This window comes from Rhinopithecus roxellana, chromosome 12 (genome assembly GCF_007565055.1).
Source record: "Rhinopithecus roxellana isolate Shanxi Qingling chromosome 12, ASM756505v1, whole genome shotgun sequence".
NCBI classification, from domain to species: domain Eukaryota; kingdom Metazoa; phylum Chordata; class Mammalia; order Primates; family Cercopithecidae; genus Rhinopithecus; species Rhinopithecus roxellana.
In genome coordinates this window covers 52,423,731-52,447,701 of record NC_044560.1, presented here as the reverse complement: position 1 = coordinate 52,447,701, position 23,971 = coordinate 52,423,731, and the positions used below count along the sequence as shown (strand labels likewise).

General features: G+C 44.5%; 1 protein-coding gene across 1 annotated transcript in view; it reads right to left on the bottom strand.

Moving 5' to 3' along the window:
- Positions 1–981: 981 nt before the first annotated feature.
- PLPP3 (phospholipid phosphatase 3) overlaps positions 982–23,971 on the bottom strand; it is an 83,420-nt gene continuing 60,430 nt past the window's right edge. Inside the window, exons 5-6 of the mRNA XM_010365728.2 lie at positions 16,399–16,575; positions 982–1,224 (exon numbers count right to left, since the gene is read on the bottom strand). Of these exons, the coding sequence (XP_010364030.1) occupies positions 1,099–1,224; positions 16,399–16,575 (303 nt within the window). The 3' untranslated portion in view covers positions 982–1,098. The remainder of the gene's footprint in view (positions 1,225–16,398; positions 16,576–23,971) is intronic.

The window sequence follows — 23,971 nt, the reverse complement described above, 5'->3', positions numbered from 1 at the left end:
CCAAGACAATAGTGCTTTACACAGCAAGAGCAACTCCTACAAAGACCCTCAGCTCTGTCATCCTGAAGGGTAACCTCTCAGGCATGAGACTGCCTGCTTCTCTCTGGCTCCTTCTGATTTGCAACAGCTAAAAGGTTGGTTCGATTTTCATTCTGCCCCCTTCACTCTCCCATCTGTTGTACAGAAGGCTGCTTTCCATCAGCTGGTGGCAGACCATGCCTTGCTCATCCCGAGCCCTCACAGGAAATCCTGGTGGGCACGCAGCAAGGATTTCAAGGGAGAAGGCAGTAACCGAAGTCGAACTGTTTCTAAGAGTGTGCAAGTGCCCGGTGATTGACGTGCACAACATCAGCCTCCTGCAATTGACATTTCAACATCACAGGATGGTGCGTCAAAAGAAGAAAAGTGAGGGCCTGTGCCCTCGATTTCTTCTGAAATTGTGCTATTTGTGAAATTCACTTGTCCACAAAGAGTCTGCTAATCACTAATGTGAGGAACTATGGTTGTTGGCCTATGGGCAGGGGAGGTGGTAAGGCCTTAGCACTGGGAATCTGGATTTGGGATCTGATCACTTGACTGAGCAAACTTGCTCTTTCCTTCTATTTAAAACACAAAACAAAACTTCCTGAACTAAAGTCACAGTACAGAATAGAATGGGATGGACAGAAGGACTCAAGAGGGCAGCTCTGCAATGGCTATTTTCTTGATTCAGTGCTATTTCTGGCATCGTGTGCTACAATGTGAATTTTTGCTTTTCTCACAGGCCTGGGATTCCTCAGGTCACAAAAGGTGACCAGCAGCCTCTACTCAAATCATTTTAGTGTTTGTTCCTGAACAAGCCGTGTTCACTAGAACATGAACACTTAAACCAATTGCACATCCAGGACTATGGCACTTGGTGTTAGTTTGCTGTTGTTTCCACATAGGCGAACACTACCTATTTTGGAAGGCCACAAAGTAAAACATTTTTTTTTCCTTTTAAAAAATCAGTCGGGCAAAAGTTTTTCCCTACATTCTACTGTCTGATGAGATTGGAGAGCAGCAAGAACTTGCTGTCAGCAGTCATTTTACAGAAACAGCTCAGGAGGTGGGTGGCACCTACACCATGTTGTGGTGATTGTTCCTGTCAATAATGTCCACAGGTGAAAGGATTTCCTTCCGGATAGCAGGGGCAGGCAGGGAGAGCGTCGTCTTAGTCTTGAAGAGATCAGACACGAAGAAAACCTAGAAGCACAAATCAGAGATCGAAGTCAGTAACTGATATCTGGGGTCTGGGTACACAGGGTAAAGGAAGGTCAGAGGAGCACAGACTTCAGGAAAAGGGGCCCCAAATCATAACTCTTTGAATAGGGAAGGGAGATAGAGATCATATCGTCAAGGCTTATTGTACAGATAGGGAAACTGAGGCCCAGGAAAAGGCAGTGACATGCTCCAGGTTGCACAACACCAGTTTAGTAGAATCCACTTCTAAGGACTCTCAGTCCAGTGCCCATATCTGCAACCCACATTTCCTTATTTCTCAAGGCAAACGAATAGCAATGAAAGATAAGTTCCTAAACAAAGGAAGCAGGTCATAATTAGTTATAGTCATTAATTCACACTACTTTCCCTTTCCTCACAAAGGAATCCAGGGTGTAACCAGAAAAGATCAGCCAACATGAACTCCTATCAGCAAGAGCTGAAGTCAGGCAGTGGTGACTATTTTTCCTGAAAACCTACTGATATCAACCATTTGATGGGGGTCAAGAAACCAGGTTCTCGTTGCTGAGAAAGTTGGCAACTAACCTGGAGGAAAGGTTAATGAAAAATCTCCTATCACTTATTCCTAGCGTCCTTTTTCCTCCTGGGAATGTGACCTCACTGAGTCTTTCTTATAATACTTGAGAAACATTTATTGAATGCCACTTGCAAAGGTGTGAGGATGGCACAGGCATAGTTCCTGCCTCAATGAACTTATGATGAAAGATTCAAAGGTTTGATGAGCTACTGGAGTAAGAAAAATTTATGCTTTGTATTAGATGGCAAAAGAAATACACAGACATCCATTTGAGCCATTTAGCAACAGGAGTTTTTACTAAGTAACCATAAGCGGCAGCTATCAGTCATGTAATTTAATAGGAAACACATGGCTGGGTTTCAAAATAGCAACTAAAACACTATCAAAGTTCCTATATCCAACAGCTTTCTGAATTGATGAGTCTTTGTCCTGCAGATGGTAATGTGCTCACTACTAATGACAGCACTATGGCTTCACTTTGGCCACATTATAGGCAAGAAAACGAAGTTCTTAATAAGATTTTACCAAAACTAAGGCTCTAGTGATCCAGGGCCTGGCCACAGTAGGGACTTGCATTATTTGTTAAACTCATTTTCACAATGTCCCTTCTGTAGCAACACAGCAATCAAGAAAGTGCTATAAAAATCACAGCAAGAAGCTGGTGATGCTGGTTACCTGGAGAGAAGGGAACTGGGTGGCTAGAAGGCAAAGGTGAAACAGATGTTTACTGGTCATTGTAAAACCTGTTGTACCTTTTGAATTTTGTACCCATTACATATATTACCTACCAAAACATTTAATAAGTATTATTTTGTTGTTAAAAAAAAAATAAAGCTAGGCTACTTCTATGCTACTACAAGAAAATGAAATATTAGCCAAGAAGTGTAACATCGTAATACATTCACAGTTTGAGTGCTATTGGATGTATCACTTTGCAAGGGAAAAAAATTCAGTCTTTTCTCCCTTTCTTTTGTCAGGAGGTTTGAACAGTGAAAACCATGGTACCAAAAGATTTGTGTCCTAGTCAGAGTCAAACCTGAGGATCAGGAAAAAAAAGATCTGTGCACAACCTGCCAGTAGGCTCTAGGCTCCCCTGCCAGAAAATACTTTGTAGTTGGTTTGGGAAACAGTTTTCAAGTGTCCCCAGTATGAGGAAACAGACTCAATTAAAGTTCAGTGTGAAGATAATTAAACTTTTCAACTCTTCTCCACTCCAGCCCCAGCCCCACATTTTCCCTGATCTCCCCCAGTGGCCTTACTTCTTTTTGTATTAAAATGATGTTATCATCTGAGAGGTGCAGACAACAATGTCCTCATCTGTAGCTCAAAATGATCCTCCCCTTTATCCTTCACTTTGTCTCAGAGGAAGAGGTTTTGATCAATCTCTCCATCACTACTTTCTTTTTTTTTCTTCTTCTTCTTTTTTTAGACGGAGTCTTACTCTGTCACCCAGGCTGGAGTGCAGTGGCACGATCTCGGCTCACTGCAACCTCTGCCACCCAGGTTCAAGCGATTCTCCTGTCTCAGCCTCCTGAGTAGCTGGGATTATAGGCACGTGCCACTGTGCCCGGCTATTTTTTATATTTTTAGTAGAGACAGGGTTTCACCATGCTGGCCAGGCTGGTCTTGAACTCCTGACCTCGTGATCTGCCTGCCTCGGCCTTCCAAAGTACTCAGATTGCAGGCGTGAGCCACTGCGCCTGGCCCATCACTACTTTTAACTTCACTTATCCCAGCTTAGCAGCTAGATTCATGAAAATAAGTCGTACAGGTCTAATTTCTTAGAGCTCTTTCTCCCAGAATCCATCCCATCTGCCAAAGGCAAATATAGCTGGGGACAGCTCCCCTATCCCCAGCAAACACCTTCCCCTTCAAGATCTTGAACAATTTACCACCTCAATCTACTGGCTTATCTCCCAATCTAATTTTCTGAGCTCATAGTCACTACATCTTAGGGTTTCCATTTCCTAACTGCAAGATAGGAATCATATGAAGATTAAAGGCAATAATAACTTGAGAAGATCTAAACCTGTGACTGTTGCATAGTTCAATAGAAGGTGTTACATTCTCTAATGATCTGGATACCAAAGTAATTACTGGACCCAGAGAAAGCCATGCTCTCCCATGTGTCCAAAACTTTGCTTATCGGCCTTTCTTCCTAGATGAGAGGCTTCTTGAAGATGGAATCCTATCCCTAATCACCCTGAATCACCCAAAGCACTTAGCTTTGAGCCTTGTACACAACAAGGGCTTAATAAATGTTTGTCATTGAATTTCAAAAATTCTCTCTACTTACTAGAAAGCAAGCACTCTGGCCTTGGACCTTATTGACAATACAACTCCTACAGACTTGAGGGGGAACCACATACTCAAATACTGCCCGCACGGAGCCAAGCGGCGAGGTGAAAAGTTGAGTGAGGTCCAGCAGAATCCCACTTTAAGTTGTATTTCACTTTCAGCATGACTTGAGGTTATATAAACACTGTTTTTGGGATCGTGAAACATAATACTGTTAAGACTGAAACAGGGTTCAGTCCTCCTAATATTTGAACAGCAGAACACAAAAAGACCTAGCAAAAGTAAAAGCTTCTTGGCTTGGAGCAGTTTCATTTCCTACAGAAGATGATCTCCACCCAGAAAGAAATGCCAGAGGCCCAGGCTGGGAAGGGTCTATACAAATTAAGTGGCTGTCTTAGGTCTATGGGATAAACCCACTCCCAGCCCACAATCCTACTCCACAGATCTCTGCTGTGCGAAAGGACACATTGGACAATAAATACAGTTCCAGAAAACAAGAAAAACTATACCCTAAGCACCAAGAAGAGATCTAAGTTACAATGCGCAGAACATTTGTTTTCAATTCCGTTTCTCCAATGCTTTGAATTTTATACATTACTTTTTGGAAAATGAATGAATGCAATCAATAAATACTTATTGGATTCTTGCTATGTGTTAAACTCCAAAAATATGAAGATGAATATACATTAAGACAGTCTTTTACCCTCCGGGAGTTTGTAGGCCAGTGAGTTAGAGAGCCAGGTAAACAGATGACCACAATACAGCATATTAAGGATTATGATGGAGGGAAGCCAGGGTGTTGAGGAAGCACAGAGAATGTGGCATTTAACCCAGACTGAAGGGGAGTGGGAAGCAGGCCTTAGAAGGCTTCTCCTAAAGGATGTCTATTTGATCTCGGCTTTGAAGGATAAGGAAGAGTTAACCAGGCAGTGAATGCTAGGATGTTGTTTCAGGCAAAGGGAATAGTGTGTGCAAAGGCACAGGAGAAAGGGAGTACAGCACATCCGGGAGCTGCAGGAAGCTCAGTATATCTAAGGTGGAGCAGTCAAAGAGGCTGGAGAGGAGAGGACTAGATATTGAAAAGCCTCCTGGGACACGTTAAGCAGTTCAGATCTCATTGTTTTAGCTCTAGGAATCATTGTCAAGGCAAAAGTGGGGAAGCAACACATTGGAAAGACCTGCATTAAGATCATGTTGGAGGTCGGGCGTAGTGGATCAAGCCTATAATCCCAGCACTTTGGGAGGCTGAGGCAGGTGGATCACTTGAGATCAGGAGTTCGAGACCAGCCTGGCCAACATGGTGAACCCCCCCCCCTAAAAAAGTGCAAAAATTAGGTGGCTATGATGGCGGGTGCCTATAATGCCAGCTATTCGGGAGGCTGAGGCGGAAGAATCACTTGAACCTGGGAAGTGGAGGTTTCAGTGAGCCAAGATGGTGCCATTGCACTCCAGCCTGGGCGAGAGAGCGAGACTCTCTGTCTGAGACCAAAAAAGAAAAAAAAAAAAAAAATCACAATGGTAACTAAAATGGAGATGGAGTCAGAAAGCATGTAGTGAGCCTGGAGGCAGGGATGAAAGAGTCTAGGAGAGGATGAGTCCTGAACAACACCTATGCAGTAAAGACAAAGAAGAAGAGATGGATTTTGAAACGTTGAGGATAGGACTGCAGCTGGTAGAGGTGATATGTTTGGGGTGGGTATGTGTGTGAGGGAGGCAATATTTTTCTTCCTAGTTCTGTTTTCAACTCTAGAAATCTCTGCACTTATTCCCATAAAAACTTAAAATTTCGGTAACTATGCTAGGAAAGAAATATATATAACTTGCTTTCCTCTGCCTGTGACATTGTCTTGGGGGAGTGATTCCCCCCCACCCCAGTGGCATTTGGTACTGTATAGTGTTGTACCACCATCACTTTTATCTAATTCCAAGACATTTCATTACCCCAAAATAAAACTCCATAAACTTTCAGCAGCCATGTCCCGTTCCCTCTTCTCCCCAGCCCCTGGTAACCATCAATCTGCTTTCTGTTTCTATGGCTTTATCTATGGGGAAGTGATTCTGACTCAGTGATTCTCCTGAGTCAAAAGGAGTCGACTGTTCCGCGATCCCAGGGTGGAAGATGATCTAATTTACCCAAGCACTGTGGACAATGTAGCTCCTTCCTTCAAGAGCAAGAGTACACACAAGACAACTCTAAGCTGCAAGAGCCCCTTTCACTGTGATGAGGAGATAAGAAAAAACAAACTAGAAAAAGAAAAAAGAGAGAGGGGGAAAAAAGAGTGGTTGAGACTGTGAACGAACATGTGAAATCTGACACATTCTAGCTGGACGTAGAGGCAATATGCTGATGGGAGTTTTCTATAGGACAAACAGAATCTGCTCTCAAAGTTCTTACAGTTTCTAGGGCTATCTTTGGCCAAGAGTTGGCACACTCAAAGAGGAAGATGCTTCCGATGGCTTATACCAGCATTCACACTCTGGAAATGTTAACCTCTCAGGAAGCACAGACAGTCCAGCCCTGCTGGGGTGTTGCCTGCCTAGAGGTCACCAAGAACCAAGTACATCAGAAACAAGAAGTCTGGTAGGTAGCCAGCTTCCTCCTTTCATTGCTAGGAATGGCTGAATCAGCGAATTTTGAGGATCATTTTGTTAATTTTGTTAAGGGCAGATTATAACAATAAAATTATCCTTTAAATGTTCCTAGAGTCCCTGAGTGTAAGTGAACTCCTTGAAAATAGGAATCCCATCCTTACATAACACATTGATCTGAAATGCTAGCAAAAGGTAGATAACTATAAAAGAAAAAGAATTTTTGAGTCTTAGAACCTCAAGAAAACTGAGCGTCATCTATTCTGGTATTTCCTAAAGTGTTGTCCTCAAACCATCTGTTTCAGAATCACTTGGGAGCTTCCTGAAATAGCAGATTCCTGGGTCCATCTAACACCTACTGAGAGTGTTGTTTGGAATCTTCATTTTAGCAAACACTACAGTTATTTGTTATGCAGACAACAGTTAAGAGAGCCATTAGTGGACAGTCTGTGGAGATTAACAGATGGGCTCAAATCCCACACCCGCCATTGCATGGCTGTGTGTCTTAGACAATCTACACTGAGCACACAATTACCTTCTTTGAACGACCCTTCTCTCTTTGGTACCCATATTGAACTTTTAATAACCTTCCATCTTAGCATTAGGCCATAGGCTTTGATACATGACGCATGTATTCCCATGTGCTCTGGCCCTGGGATTTCCTTTTAGCTTTCTGGTATACCACACTGAACAATCTCATGGATTAAGGAAGGAATAACTCTCTTTGGAGGAGAAAGCCTTGGGACCTGGCTCACACTCATGCCCTAAGTACAGTAAGTGCTATCTAAAGAAAAGCCATCTTTGGCAGCCTTGTTTTTTAACTAGATGGGATTATCCAACTGCAATCATTATTTTTTGACTGCAATAAAGGGCTTTCAGTGGCTTTTGCCACTGGGAATTTGTGAGCGTTTCTGTTGAGTGACTTCCTAGTATATCTGAGAGGGAAAATGATGAGATGGAAAAGAGTGTGACACTGGAAATCAGACAGCAGAATATAGTCCCAAAATTTCTACTGGTGTGTGACCTAAGCTGTCACACTTGTCTTGAATTTATTATACAAGATGAAAAGGTTTTACAGTTGCAGATGATGGGTCTGCCCTATATTTGTGTGCAAATGTTATTTTTAAAATCCACCAGCCGGGCGCGGTGGCTCACACCTGTAATCCCAGCACTTTGGGAGGCCAAGGTGGGCGGATCACCTGAGGTTGGGAGTTCGAGACCAGCTTGACCAACATGGAGAAACCCCGTCTCTACTAAAAATACAAACATTAGCCGGGTGTGGTGGCGCATGTTTGTAATCCCAGCTACTTGGGAGGCTGAGGCAGAAGAATCACTTGAACCTGGGAGATGGAGGTTGTGATGAGCTGAGATCACGCCATTGCACTCTAGCCTGGGCAACAAGAGTGAAACTCTGTCTCAAAAAAATCAATCAATCAATCAATCACCTACCTGTGGTTCCTGTAAGGCTTACATGAAATATATGTGAAAACACTTTGAAGAACTATTCATTCATTCATCCATTTATTTATTTTGAGACAGAGTCTCACTCTGTCGCTCAGGCTGGAATGCGGTGCACCATCTCCACTCACTGCAACCTCCACCTCCCCAGTCCAAGCATTCTTGTGCCTCAGCCTCCGAGTAGCTGGGATTACAGGTGTGCACCACCGCACCTGGCCAATTTTTGTATGTTTTTAGTAGAGACGGGATGTTGGCCGGCCTGGTCTTGAACTCCTGAACTCAAGTGATCCACCCACCTCAGCCTCCTAAAGCGATGGGATTATAGGCGTAAGCCACCGCACATCCAGCCTTATGAAGGACTATTCAAATCGTCACTGCTGTTGAGGAATGTGAAGGAAATTAGTCCCACAAAACGAACAAAGAGGGTTTTGAGAAGCAAAGAAAGTTGAGAGCAATTTTGCGGAGCATGCTGCTGTGTGCCCGTGGTCCCAGCTAGTCAGGAAGTTGAGGTGGGAGGATGGCTTGAGCCCAAGAGTTTAAGGCCAGCCTGGGCAACATAGCAAGACCCGCCCCCGGCCCTCTCCCCGTCCCTTTAAAGAAAGTTGTGGGCAATACTGATGGAGAACAGGAATCTGTGCCAAGGAACCTTCCAGGAAAATATTCATAGGCTATTAGGGAGGGTGTCTGGTAAGGAGGACCCAGGGGACTGACAGCTCTGTCTATGGGGTGCTAAATGCAGTAGGAGCTGGAGCTTAGGAACATAGTACCCAAAGATGACCAAGGCTCGACAAAGGCAGGGGACCCCATTCCCAGAAACCATCCAGTTTTGAAGCTGAAAGGGAGAAGCAGGCTACTATTCATTGAGGTCACCTGTCCCCATTATCCCACAAGTTCCGTTGTTCTGCTTTTCTAGGGTCACAAAACACATCATGTTCTCACCCATCTCCATGTCTTTGTGCTATTCCTTCTGCGTGGAATTCCGTTCCTTATCTTTTGTTTCTTACAGCAAATGGCCATTCATTTTTAAAGAATTGCCTACTCTAAAAATTCTTTCTAGTCTTACAACACCCTCAAGAAGAATTAATCACCTCTTCTCTTGTAACCGCACTGTCCTCAGTAGTGTATCCCATCCCAACAGCTGTGCCCTTCTATTATACTTCTCTGTTTACATGTCTGTTCCTACTAGATCATTCTCAAGCCATTAGCAAGCTACAAAATCAACTAACTAGGTAGTCATCACCAGCATTTTTGAAGGTTAATAGAAAATATTAGAATGTCTCACACAGTAAGGACAAGTCTTATTTTGTGACATATTTGTTTTAGTTATGTGTGGGTGACTCTATTGGGTTATGATATAAAGTGTATTTCTTATTATAGATGGTGGTCAAGTCTTGGAAAGCTACTGCACTAGATAAGCTCTTTAAGGACCAACTCCTTTTAGCTCTGAATCTTTAAACAAAGCATAGTACTTAATGTACAATTCACTATCAACATGTTGCATGTGCCAAGCATGATGCATCTTTAATTCTCTAAATCCTCAATCCAAAAATCATGTTAGGTAGTATCATCCCCACCTCATGGGATTGGAAAAGGTGGCTGAGAGGTGAAGTGACTTATCCTGACAGCTTACCTAGCAAGTGGCAGGAATATAACTTCCCTCTCTGAGCCTCTGCTTCGTCAGCCCATCCATCTTAGCAGGGGAACAAGAAAGGAAGTTTTAGAAGTAAAGTTGATCCTTGAATAACATGAGCTTGAACTGCATGGGTCCACTTACATGCAAATTTTCTTCTGCTTCTGCCAACCCTGAGACAGCAAGACCAACCCCTCCTCTTCTTCCTCCTCGTTAGCCTACTCAACATGGAAACAACCAGCATGAAGACTTTCATGGTGGTCACTTCCACCTAATGTACAGTAAATATATTTCCTCTTCCTTATAATTTTCTTGATAACCTCTTCTTTTCTCTAGCTTACTTTATTGTAAGAATACTGTATATAATACATAAAACATACGAAATATGTGTTGATTGACTGTTTATGTTATCAGCAAGGCTTCCAGTCAACAGTAGGCTATTAGTAGCTTTAAGTGTTGAGGGAGTCAGAAGTTCTATTTGGACTTTTTATTGTGCTGGAGGTCAGAACCTCTAGTCCCCATGTTGTTCAAGGTCAACTGTATTTTGACCAGTTGTAGAGTACTACAAAGATACTGTCATTATCCATTAGCAGCCAAAGTTTACTCCTTTGCTTCCTTTTCTCTCCCACATCCATGTTTCTACCTGCCTAAGAGTAGGGGCCAGCAGTGGCAAGGTCACATTAACTCAAGGTCACATTACTGGGCAAAGAGCTAGACTTTTGCAGGGCCAGAAGAGGTTTGGGAGCTCATTTCATCCATTCTCCTGTGCCCAGGCAGCAATGGGGTAAGTCAGAAGGGAATAGATGGGACTCTCTCCTGTTAGAGAAGGAAGAGGCCTTGCAAATTCATGGCCAAGCATGCTTGGAATTTACTGTTTAGCCCTTTAGATGGAATCAAGAAACTGGCGATTTGGTTCCTACTCTGCTACTGTGTGTCCTTGGGCGTGTCCTGGCCTCTCCCTGCACTGTAGTTTCCTTTTGCAGGGGTTGTCATCGCTGAACTCTTCTTCACACTGGCATTCTTGCTGGTGCCTTTTCCCAAGGTCACCTCACTGGGGAAGAGACAAAGAATGCCCTTGCCCTTCCCTACATCTGGAGGAAGATAGCAGCACACAAAAGAGCAACGGCGAGCGGAGCCACACCCCCGGGAAGAGGAAAACCAGGAAAGACTCTGCTGTGTATTTATGCAATCCATGAGCAGCTGCTTCCTCTGCTGAACCCACAGCAATGGCAGCCGAGCCCTCCCCTGACCCCTCCCAGGGGCCCCTAATTTGCCATCTGTTAGAGGGTCAGGGAGGAGGTGACCAGATATGCAAGTTGTCACCAGACAGGAAATGAACCGATGTCTGTTCCTTCGTCCTAGTCCCTGGGTGAGTCCAGCTGTAAATTTCACATCCTTGGTAGGGTGACTTAGTGAGTGTGTAGGTGGGAAGGGGGCTGGGACAGTCAATATGAGCCTGTATTTTTTTTTTTTTTTTTTAATTTGTCTCTCTGTTTATGTGTGTCTGTGGTTCTGAGTTCTGGCAAGACAGACAGAATGGACGTCTGTCTGTCTGGGTACGACCGGGTCTGCCCATGCACCTCGTGGTCTATCTGGGCTGTGGCTCTCTCCTTTGTCCCGTGTACCCCTGTATAGATCTCTGAAGGTGTGCTGGCAGGCCTAGCTGACCCTAAGTGCTTGTGTCTGTGTTGAGTCCATGACACTGTATAGGTCTTCCGTCTGTGCTGGCTTCCATTGTCTTCCCTTTCTGGAAAACATTCAATTAGTAAGCAATGGAGGAGGAAACCAGACTTCCATTTGACATGTGATTTTTGTCTAGACAAGTCTGCCTGCTGTGACAGGATCTACCCTCAACAGACCCAGGTAAAAGTTCTTGGCTGTCATGCCTGTTGCCCAAGGCTCTGCAATTATGGAACCAACATTCTAGGGTAACGCACGGTACTTCAGTTACTACAAAGTCAGCTGTGCCACAGAATGCCTGTGCACAAAGGTCATGGAGCTACAAGGCCTCCAGCTTCAATTCACAGGTAAGGAAACTAGGCCCAGAAGAGAAGTGTCTGGCCTGAAGCCACCAGCTAATACATCATTCACCATTTATCCAATGCTGATGAAGCACCTATTGTGTCAGCTACTATACTAGGCACAGAGAATAAATAATCAGAAGGTTAAGCCACGGATTCTGCTATTAAGGCACCCACAATCTAGCTGAGGAGACACACATATGAGCAGGCAGTGAATAGATCAGGCCTAAAGCCATGGCAGGAAGAAAGTGCAAAGGGTCATGGGGGACTGGAAGGAATTGAGACAATACTGTCTTCAGGGACTGGGGAAGTTGTGGAAAGCTGAACAATGTCCCCCAAAGACGCCCACATCCTAAGTCCCAGAAGCAATTAATGATGCTACATGATAAAATGAGATTCAGCTAAGATCTTGAGATGGAGAGATCATCCTGGGTTATCAAGGTGGTCCCAGCATCTGTAAAAGAGGGAGGCAAAAGGACAAAGGTCACAGAAGAAGGTGTGACAAATGGAGGCAAAGGCCAGAGAAGTGTATGCATGTGAGAGAGAGAGGGAGAGGGAGAAGTGAAGATTCTATGCTGCTAGCTCTGAAAGTGGAGAACGGGGCCATAAGCCAAGGAATGCAGGTAACTCCAGAAAGCTAGAAAAAGCAAGGCAACAGATCTCCCCTTAGATCCTCTAGATGGAACACAGCCCTGCCAACACCTTGATTTTAGCTCAGTGAGACCCTTTTCTAACTCCCAGCTTCCAGAACTGTAAGAAAATAAACTTGCATTCTTTTAAGCCACTAAATGCGAGGTAATTTGTTACAGCAGCCAGAGGCAACTCACACAGAAGGCTGCATCAGAGATGAAGTGAAACTGGAACTGTGTTCCATCAAAGGGGACAGCTATCTAATATAGAAACTTGGGTGTTGGAAAATATTGAAATGTTTGACATGCCGGGAGGTAAAGGGGTAGAGAGATGAGAGGAGGCCTGCCAAAGTCTGAGTCTTGGAGTGCCAGCTCTGTGTCAGACTGTCTGGGGTCAACTCCAGTTTTGCTACCTTCTAAGTGCTTGGGCTCTCGGCAAATGTGGCGAAGATTACATCTCAGTTAACAGGGAGTCCGTAGAGGCTTGGCTCAGGAGGTTATCTGGCAGACTGGAAAATGGATTCTGTGTTTCTTGGCACTTCAAGCGGTGGCTTTTGTGCCATATGTGCTGCTTTTTTTATGATCCTCCTAACCTCAGGTGATGTCTCTGTGTTTCAAACACCATTCAGTATAGCCATAGTCGTCAGTAAGACGAGAACTTGGTCCTTCCTGGGATTCACTGGCACAGCGGCCCTGATTCGTGGGGAAAAGTTCTGTAACGTGGCACAAGCAGAGCAGAGGCCACAGACTCCTGCTTGGCACGTGACAGCTACATTGCACAACCCTGATAAAGCTGCAAAACCCATGAGGCAGATGCCCGTGATCCTCCTCACAGTTCCCTCTCCCGGGTACCTGGTGTCTTCATCATGTGGTCTCTGGTTCCCCACACCTCCCCACAGATCTACCCATCTCTGCTCAATCCAGGGTCCTGAGCTTTGCTTCTGTCTCCCTCACAATCAAACCCAGGACAACAGAATCCTGGGAGCTTACGACTGGAAAAGACACTACCTTCTTTTCTCCCAGCTGAACATTCCCAAACTTTTATTCTGAGTAGCCACAGCTTCCAGGCACTTCCCTGAATGGGCCTCTCAGATGGCTTCAGTGAAATGAATCTCTCAGTGCTGCCATTCCAAGCCATTCTGGACCATGAGGTCCCACTGAGCACAAGGCTGGGTGTCAGGCATTTGGAGAAAAATGATAAGTAAGATTGAGTCCCTGTTCTTGCATGTTCACAGGTGAGTGGGCGAAAGGCAGGGAAAGATATTTATCACCCCTTTCCAAACCATCTTTACATTGTAAATCAGGCTTTCAAACTCAAAGCAATAACTGGATCCACCCAAAGGGTTAGTTAGGAAGGACTCTGTGACACAATTAAATGATACTCTTTAAGCAGCTAACTATGCAGCTTTTGTTTCGGGTTAACTGCAGGGCCTTCAGCTTCAGGGACTTCCTCTCCTTGCAGAGTGCAGTGGGCATAGCTTTGAGTCCAAGAGAATCGTGGTGCAGCTGTCTATTAGCTCTCTGACCCTGGATGACTTAAGTTACCTCTCTGGGCCTAGTTACTTCTGTAAAATGGTGGTAGTACAATGGCTTAATGTGGCTAAAAGAGGACAATAGGCAGCCGGGCACAGTGGCTCACGCCTGTAATCCCAGCACTTTGGGAGGCTGAGGCGGGCGGATCACGAGGTCAGGAGATCGAGACCATCCTGGCGAATACGGTGAAACCCCGTCTCTACTAAAAATACAAAAAAATTAGCGGGGCACGCTGGCGGGTGCCTGTAGTCCCAGCTTCTAGGGAGGCTGAGGCAGGAGAATGGCATGAACCCGGGAGGCGGCGGAGCTTGCAGTGAGTGGAGATCGCGCCACTGCACTCCAACCTGGGCAACAGAGCGAGACTCCGTCTCAAAAAAAAAAAAAAAAAGGAAGACAATGTGTAAAGTATCAGAATGGCACCAGCAGAGAGTAGGTCTTTGTAAACGACCTACAGGATCAAATTCCTATACTGTGCTACAGTCAGCAAGAGCCAAACAGGACACAAGTCAGAACTCTCATTTCACTTCTTGAAAATAAGCCATAGTCTTCCCGAACACTCTGTCTAATTGCTTATGGCCCATGTTTTAGGATATAAAAGAGAGGAAGGCTAGTAAGGATCCCCCAACCTTTTAATTTTTTTAATTGGGGGTGCAGAGGAGTCCAATTAGGGCAGTGGCGCCAAGAAGGAACCACAACAGCAGGCCCCCGCAGGCTGTCCTGCTGAGAGCAAAGCTCAGGAGGGCACAGTCAGTAAAGGGTTACCCTTCAGTGCAAATGCCCATCCCCCACTGTCACCTCACATTAAAGGGCCAGGCACCAGAGAACAAGCGGGTCAGTGACAGCTGCTCTCATTAACGGTTTGCTCCCCCAGTTTCTCTCCCTTTTGGCCTTTACTTTTACAAAGAAAAAAGAAAAAGAAAGCAAGGGAGAAAGCCATTAAAACAGCCAGTCCCGTAGGCTGGGATTCCCACGTCAAAGGCTGCAGGCAGTTCACACACTGCTTTCTTCGTGGTGCCCACTCTGATTGCTGCAACTCCTTCTCCCTCTCCTTGACCTGTGCACATGGAGTCAGGTGCTTCCCTGCCTGCTGAAGCCCCCTGCACATGGCACTATGACAGCCCCCATGGCACTGAGCTCCTGTGCTTGGCCTGTGAGAGGAGCAAGAATGGGATTTCCTTGGGAGGGCTGAGCCTTATTCATCCCTATACCTTCAAGAGAATACTCCCTACAGTGTTCTCAAAAAGGGTTAGATCAACTCATTGATTCTGGCTTTTTGCTTGTTAAGCACACATTTGCTTAGTCTGAGCTAGAATCCCTGAGAGGCCTTGATAAGACAGGGAGAGTAACATATATGTTACAAATGGTCCCTGCCCCCAAGAACTCACAGCCTAAAGGAAGACACCCATCACAATTTCAATCCAGAGTGTTTAGTGCTGTTACAGAGGAGCTGGGGAGAGGCTGCATAGAGACATGAGCCTGCAGCCAGGCTCACAAACCAGGAAAGGATAAGAAGCTGGTTGAGATCTCTCTATTGTTCATAATTCTTACTGTGAATGAGCAAGGATAATACTAACAACAATACAACCTACATGTGTGGTGCTTCAATATCCAGCCATTATTGTATTCTGGGATTCCTGCTGGGCTGGGGTGAGCTCCCCTCAGGAGGGCCCAGGAAGTCACAATATCAAAGTAGGTGCTCAGTCATGTTTGCTGAACAAGCCCCCCAAAACTCTTAGCAGGCAGGAAAAGCAGCGCCTACAGATGGAGGCTCAGAGAAGTGCAATGCCTTCTCCCACCTTCACCGGGAGTCAGAGATGAAGTACTTCATTTGGGGCAAATCAGTATGTGGTTCATCCCAAGTTATCCCTAGGAAGTCTGTGACTCGATGTACAAGGCCATCAGCCTGAGGGAGGGCTCAGCCTTCAGAAAACCTCCTCTTCTCCAATGAACACTGAGTTTAGCATCTGTCTGAGTCACTCCCAAGGTCACAGAGGGAAGAGGAGGCATTTTCCAAGAAGCCAAGAAGTCCCATTGCATACTCAGTGTCCACCAAAACAGCATGTGAGCACTCAAGTCAGGAGACTTAGATCTTGCTACTAGGTCAACAGACTTAGCATGACACTAAGCATGACCTGCTGACACATGACCTTGGGTAAGTTTCTTCCCTAAATTTCCTCATCTATAACATGAGCAAGTTGGATAATATCTCAGCTCTCTTCCAGTTGCAACATTCTATGAGCCCAAACCCTCTGTATTTACAAACCCTATCAGATCAAAACTCACAGGCTGGGAAGAAGCAGGAATTATTCTCATTTTACTGAAGGAGTCCTAAGGCCTAAGGCCAGGTGACCCCAGGCAGGGAACAGGAACGAGGGCTCTCTCACTTTAGTCACTGAGCTGGAAACATTTAACAAGCAACAGTCCAGGGCTCCACTTGCATACTGAGGACAAGATGCTACTTACTATGCAGCAAGCCACCAGGGCTCCTTGAGCAAATCCTGCCAGCACATCACTGGGATGGTGCTTGTGGTCTGATACGCGGGACAGTCCCGTGTAGAAGGCCATCATGATCAAGGTGAACTGCAGGAGGGGCCGGAGCAGGCGGGCTCCTCGCCAAGTGAAGCGGGCCTGCAGGTATAGCTGGAGAAAGGAGACAAAGAGAACAGACATTACGTGACTCCCCACTCACATGCACTATAACCCCAGGTGACACACACTACATTTCTACGAACTGGGACTATCTAGACCTTGGGTGGCATGTTGTAGATACAGCAATTTGAACATGACCTCAAGCCAGTTATTTAAATGATGAGCCTGGCTAGGCGCAGTGGCTCACACCTGTAATCCCAGCACTTTGCGGGGCTGAGGTCGGTGGATCACCTGAGGTCAGGAGTTTGAGACCAGTCTGGCCAACATAGTGAAATCTCATCTGTACTGAAAATACAAAAATTATCCAGGTGTGGTGGCGTGTGCCTATAGTCGCAGCTACTCAGGAGGCTGAGGCAGGAGAATCACTTGAACCCAGGAGGCGGAGGTTGCAGTGAGCCGAGATCGCACCACTACACTTCAGTCTGGGCAACAGAGCAAGACTCTCTCAAATAAATAAATAAATAAATAAATAAATAAATAAATAAATACTGAGCCTTAGTTTTCACACTAGAAAATAGGACAAATAGTTTATCTAGGGAGACAAACTAGGGAAAGCTGAGCAAAACAATATGTGTAAATGACCTTAGCATACTGCCACATAGTAGGAACTTAATAAGTGATAGTTTCCCTTTATCTTCCTCTTGACTGAAACTAATAATTAAAGAGCAGTAACCAGGGCTTGCAAAGGTTTTTTTTTTTTTTTTTTTTTTTTTTTTTTTTTTTTTTTTTAACAATTGATGACAACTTACTTAACACATTTGTGTATTTCCCTGGGGATTATGGCTATATAATCCCTACACTACCTGGTCTCAGCATGGAAATTAAATGTGCAATGATAAGAGGAAGTTATTACATCCCCAATGAGATGCTTCTGCTTCAGAAGAAAGCAGCTCTATCAAGGACACATTTCTAAGTCACCACTTGGAACTATGGATATTGAATGAGAATATAAGGAAACAATAAACCAACAAGACAATGCCAGGGAACTTTCAAATACAAGTTGACAGACACTAGACAGGGTGGAGTAGAAGAGTAACCTGAAGAAAAATGGAAGATTAAAAAAAATCACCTCTAGCTGAAGCAAAGTAGTTGAAATGACGTCAACTGGGCATTGTCCCCTCAGAGTTATCTTGCTGCAGTTTCCGTTCTAACCTCTGGGCACAACCTATTCCCAGGTTCCTGTGGGAACTTGGGAAATGAGGGGGAAGAGGCAAGTGGACAAGAGGAACTTTCAACTACAAATCAAAGCATTTGGAGAGGCAGGAGAAGGGAAGAGAGCGGAGGGGAGGAGGCTGATGGCCTAAAGATAGACCTGCAGCAGTGCTGAAGACATGTTTGTTCTTCCTGGGACAAATGGACACCTTCCTTCGGTGGCAAGAAAAGAGCAAGCAAGTGGTCAGTCTTGATGAGACAGAAGAGTGGAAGATCCCAGAATCACTGTTAGCCATAAGTGTCTAGGACTGAATCCTCAACTATATGGAAAACTATTTCAAATAGACATGGAAGACAGCAGAGAACTTTATAATCATTTTGAAATTATATAAATGTATTATTGGAAAAACTTAAGAGGAAAAAATAAGAATACTGACAAAAGATCGCACTGAGGCCGTTGCCTGCTAAACAAGGGATAAAAACAATGGTTTTCTCATATATAAATAATAATCAGTTAAAAATGTAGAAGAAGATTGCACAGAGCCTTTATGGAATAAAGGAGGTAAAGGACAATTTGAAGAGACAGAGAGTGAGAATTTTACACTCAACTTTTAAATTCAGAAGTTGATATGTCAATACTATTAGATTGCCATGGACATCCTAAAAAGATCTGGAGAAAAAACTATTCTAAAGATAACCTAAAAGACCAAATCTGTAGCAGTAGGCAAAATAATAATAATAATAATAATAATAATAATATAAATTAAATTTTAAAAAAAGAAAGAAGCTAGACACTAAGAAAAGTGCTAAAGACAAAGAAAAATGAGGAGTTATAAATCCTGACGTATAGAGCAGACAGTTGAGGGATACAAGAAAATAAATAAGTGTACTAATGTGTTTTATAGGAGCTATGAAAGAAGTTACAGGCCAGGGTCAACTACTATTTGGAAGGGATACTTGACCTGAATCCTAAAGGTGAATGAGTATTTGCTGGGTTTAAGGGGGCAGGAATGAGGGATATATATTCCAGGCAGAGGGTGGCTCAGAGGCCTGCCATAGAAGTTCCCCAAAACTTCAAATAGTTCAGTATAGCTGGAGAAGAGGGTGTTGGGGAAGTGGAGTGAGCAGTGATGAGAAATAGGGCTGCAGGGACAAGGAGGGCCTAGTTCATGAAGGGCTTTCAGTGTCAAACTAAGCAACCCAGACCTTATTTTGCAGGCCGGTCTTTCCCAAACCGTATTCCACTGAATATTAAGGGCTTCTTCAAAAAAGGTAGGCGAATGGTCTATACTAAATCCTTATTTTTGTCACTTATCATGCTTATAAGATTACTAAAGGCTCTGAGAAGTCCTGCAGGAAAGAATACTTATTTGACCTTTCATCACTATTCTCAGAGAACACCTACCTATTTGAATCACAATTGGAAAATATTATTGTCAGCAATGGTGAAAAGTTAAATGATTTCATGCAAAACACTGAGCACCACACTCTCAGTGCTTTTCAAGAGCTCTAGGCAAGACTGGGTCACTACAGGCAATACCAAACTAGGCAAGACTGGGTCACTATAGGCAATACCAAAGTCAGTGAATTGGAGCTATAGGCCAAAGACTACTCCCTTAATGACCTACCAGTGGATGAAAAGACGATTCCTTTTGGAAATGGGGATAAAGAGGGTGTTAGTCTAGCTCCAACTCAACACATGTCTTCAGGACAATGGCAACTTCAAGGAACAAGGAATCATCCATTTGCAGTGTACTCAGTATGTTTGGCCTTCCCTCAGCTATTCTTGGCAGTGGACAAGGGTGGGGTACATAACAGAGCACAGATTTTAATCAGGAAAACCTCCTTGAGCCTCCGTTTTCTCACATATAAAATAAGTGTAGCAACCACTCTCTTAGAGGCTGTGGTCCAGTTTGGTTGATAATGTAGATCAAGAGGATGGCATGAAATACTACTCAATAAATAGGTGATTTTATTCTTTAATCACATTTCTTAATTTGGAGCAGCAAGACTTTCTAACTTCCCTTGCTGAAAAATCGGTAGGTCCTCGGAAAATGCTTGTTACGAGTCCTCCAACCATTCCCCCTGCCCTTGCATGCAGGCTTAGGTCACAAGCCTTGGAAACCGAGGGTGGGGCAGAGGAAGGGCGTGTTTCCCAACCGGACAAGGCCCACATCTCCCCTTCCACTGATTCAGATACTTAAGGTTGGAGCTTAATACAAGAAAAAAATAAATACACCAGAAGAATTTGAGAAGAGAGGAAGAGACCAGTCATCAGAATAGCTCCTGAAAGGAAGGGAGTGCTTATGAATGAGAAAGGAGTAGGGAGCCAAGGGAAAAGAATGCCTTTGGGAAGCAGTCAGTCAGACACAGAATCACAGTAAGCAGACGGGACCTTGTTCCCTGATATCCATCAGTAACTAACACATTTATGGAGGAATGCTTCAAGGTCAGCACTGATCCTGGTGTCTGCAGCTGGGGATTTTGGGGAAAGAGGTGCATTAGTAAAGTGCATTTTGGGGCCTAATAACCCTGACTCCAGTCCTGGCTCTATCACTTACTAAGTGGGTGGTCAGTTTACTTCTATAAGCCTCAGTCTCCTTATCTGTAAAATAGGTAGAACAGTATCTCCTTCTCTGGTTTGCCAGTATCAAAGGAGACAATATGGAAAGGAACCTGTCTGGCACAGGATGGGCACTCAGGATACTTTTCAGAAATCCAGGTTACCTTTTTGCCCTGGTGAATGACATTTACTCAGTGACTGTGGCAATTTTCACCAAAACAAGTAAGTTTTGGTGAAACTTAAAGAAGAGTTGAGAATGAGATTGCACAATGACTTTCCATCCAGTGGCTACATCTCATATGAGAAGTAAGCTGGTAGCAGCAGGCTTTGAGATTGATGAAAGCATACAATGACGTTCTCCATCTCACATCAATTTCACTGCTGCTAAATGGATTGGATTTTGCCAGTATAGAGCCCAGTTCACACGAGCCACTCCAGGCCAGAGGTTTGGGCCTCACTGGGATCAGGGAGTACATTCTGGAGGCTGGGGACAAGTAACTCTGGAGGCTCCAATTATTCCCACTCCACAGGAGACAGGTACAACTTATTCAAGAAAGGAAGTCAAACCCTTCTGACAGATGATGCCATCCCCCTATTCTGTACCAAAACACACTTTCCCAGATCAGAACACCCACAGGGCCTTTAGTAAAGTCCTAGGTGCCCTGAAAGGGTAAGCAGAGCTGGATAAAACCTGAAAGCCTAAATCATCTTGGCCTCTTCTCCTCTACTGCTGACATTGTGGCTTATCTGCATTCACTTCCCCATCTGCATGGCCTCTGGGCTAGAGAATCAGCCCTCTCAAACTACTTCCCAAGCACCACTATGACACAGCAGAAAGTAATTTGCAGCCAGAGCAACTAGATCGGAACCTTTTCTCTGCTACATACAAGCTGTATGGCCCTGGAGAAGTCATTCTGCTTCTATGAATTTCTGTTTTCTCATATACAGTGTAAGAAGATTAGTTTATTTTTTAAAATGTCAGAAGCATCTATTCAAGACTCTGTGAAAGACATAGATGTAAAAAAGTCCCTTCACTAGAACAGCATATAATCTTAAAGACCTTTTCTTGTATTAAGATTTTGCTTGCAGTTGCTTAAAAAATACCTGCTGATTGTGGATTTGAGAAAAAGAAAGGTGTATGTCTGTTTCCCATACCCCAAAATGATGTATGTAAGTCCCTGGCATGTAGAACTCACTTTATCAGTGGAGTTCTCTTCTCCTTCCCTGTCCTAGCTTCAGAACTGGGGCCTTGTGGAATTCCAACAAAACCTCCTTAGAAAGTGTCCGACTGAACTTGAGGCTGTTCCTCTGGTCTGAACCAGCAGAGTCAGATGAGTGGGTGAGTCACACTCTGGTTCTTGCTAAGTCATTTGTGTTTCATTACATGATTTGCATACTGGTGGAACAGGTCTGTACTGTCCTCTCACTTCATTTCCATCCCTCTCGGGACAGTTCTGCTAAGAGTGAAAAGGAGGCTTTTGTCCTTCCTTAGGTCCCTGCCTACCCTCTTCCTGGAAGCCAGGCCAGACCACTGACACCCAGAGAGAAACTTTCTCCCTTCTCTAATCTCCTCTATGGCTCTCACTGGGCTCTGGTTCATGTGTCTGGTGGGTAGCTTGCAAACATAGTGTAGAACTAGAATTTCTCTCTGGAATGTTCTTTACTTTCAGGACAAAAGAATTTTTGATTGACTTTTCCTTTAGAAGAAAATCAAATCGTGTCTTCTGTCACTATCAGAGGGAGGAAAGAAAACTACCATTTTGCTGAGCACTGGTGTAGCGCCTGGGCCAGGTGCTTTAAATTACATTACTTGTAATTGTCACAATAATCCTATTAGGTGGATACCACTGTGCCCATTCTACAGATGAAGAAATTAATGCTCAAGGTAACCAAGAGACGTGATGTACATTAAGTATATCTGCCTCTTTCTGAGTCTGTGCTCTAAGCACAGAACTGCCTGGCCTCCTTAGGAAATTACTGCTTCACATAAAGTCTTAGTCTTTTTGTACTGGGTCTCTGTCTTTGGAGAAAAGAGGCAGTTTGAGGGCATTACACCAAAGAACAACCTCCAGGGGACATTTGGAACTTCAGACTCCTCTAATTCACCTGCACACACTTCCATCAACCCCCGCATTTGAAACACAAATGTACAGCTTTTGTAAGAGTTACAGTGGAATAATCTCTGACCTGATCTGAAGCAGAGGGGAGTCTAAGAGCTGACTCATTATACCTTATAGCAGAGGTGAGAGCCACTTCCATCCCCTCAGTCCACCCCTAAGCAGAGAATGCATCCAGTTGTTTGGCCATTATTTACTTCTCTGGCTTTCCACACAAAATGATGAGCTCTTTCGGTGTCCCCAGGCACTCACACAGGTCTGTCACAGAATAGGTACTCAGAAACAGACGGATGTGTGGTGGGGCGAGTGAATGAGATAGGGAGAAAAAAGAGGAAAAACATCTGGTACAGTGATTTATTCCCCTTGGAAACAACAATCTTGCTCCCCCAAGGAGTTTCTATAGCCACTCCCAGGATTTGTGGGTACACCTCGTGGGCATACCAGACCCCAGGCTCCAGGGCGCCAAACATGCCGAACAAAACCTCAATGACTAACAAGCACAGCCCAGAGAAAGGGCTGTCAGAGCACAGCCACTTCCCTGTTTCCTTGGCACCCAACAAACCCTCCGACACAAGAATAGTTCTCATGGGACAGCACAGTAAAGGGTCAATAGGGAAAGAGCTCAGCAAAGAGGCAGCAGAGACTTTCCCTACATGACACAGGCCCTTAGCAATCTATCAAGTCCGTGATGAGGAGACAAAAAAAGTTCTGATTGGAACGGAAAGGAGTATGGCCCGAGGGTGTCAGGAGACCTGAAATTCATTCATTCATCAAATATTTATTGCACACTTACTAGGTATCAGGCCTTGTTCTGGGAAGTAGGATATAGTAGTGAATCAAGAGACCAAAAAATCTCTCCCTCGGGGAATTTACAATCTTTTTTAATAATTTTTTTTATCTATATAGACAGGGTCTCACTATGTTGCCCATGCTGATCCTGAACTCCTGGGCTCAAGCAATTCTCCTGCCTTGGCCTCCTAAAGTGCTGGGATTATAGGCATGAACCACTGCATCCAGCCAGAATTTATAATTTAGTTGGGAGAAACAAACAAGCAAGTAAAAATGTAGTATGTCAGATGGTGAGAAGTAAGGCTGCAAAGGGGCACAGGGAGAACAGTATCAGAGGACGGGGTTGTCATTTTAAACAGGATAGTCAGGAAAGGCTTCTAAAGAAGGGGAAGGGGCAAGGTGCAGATTTCAGGGTGGGGTGTGGGGAGAACAGCAGCTAAGGAAAGGCCTTGACACAAAGTGGCTGCCGAATGCACCTGCAAAATGAGGAGCTGGGACTGATCCCAAAGGTATTTTCCACTCTCAAGCGTGCCCTCCATTCCCTGGTTCCTAGCAGCCATCCAAATACAGTTCAGAACTGTACTGAACTGAATACCTGCAGTTCCCCAAATCACCTCCTCCTTTTCACCTTCACACATGTAGTTCTTCCAGTCTCCTCTATCTTCATGTGACTAACTACCTCTACTGCCACTCTCTGCTCCAGGTTAGCCTAGGCGTCACAATTCTGAAAGTCCATAATATAACCTACACATCCCCTTGCCCCGAG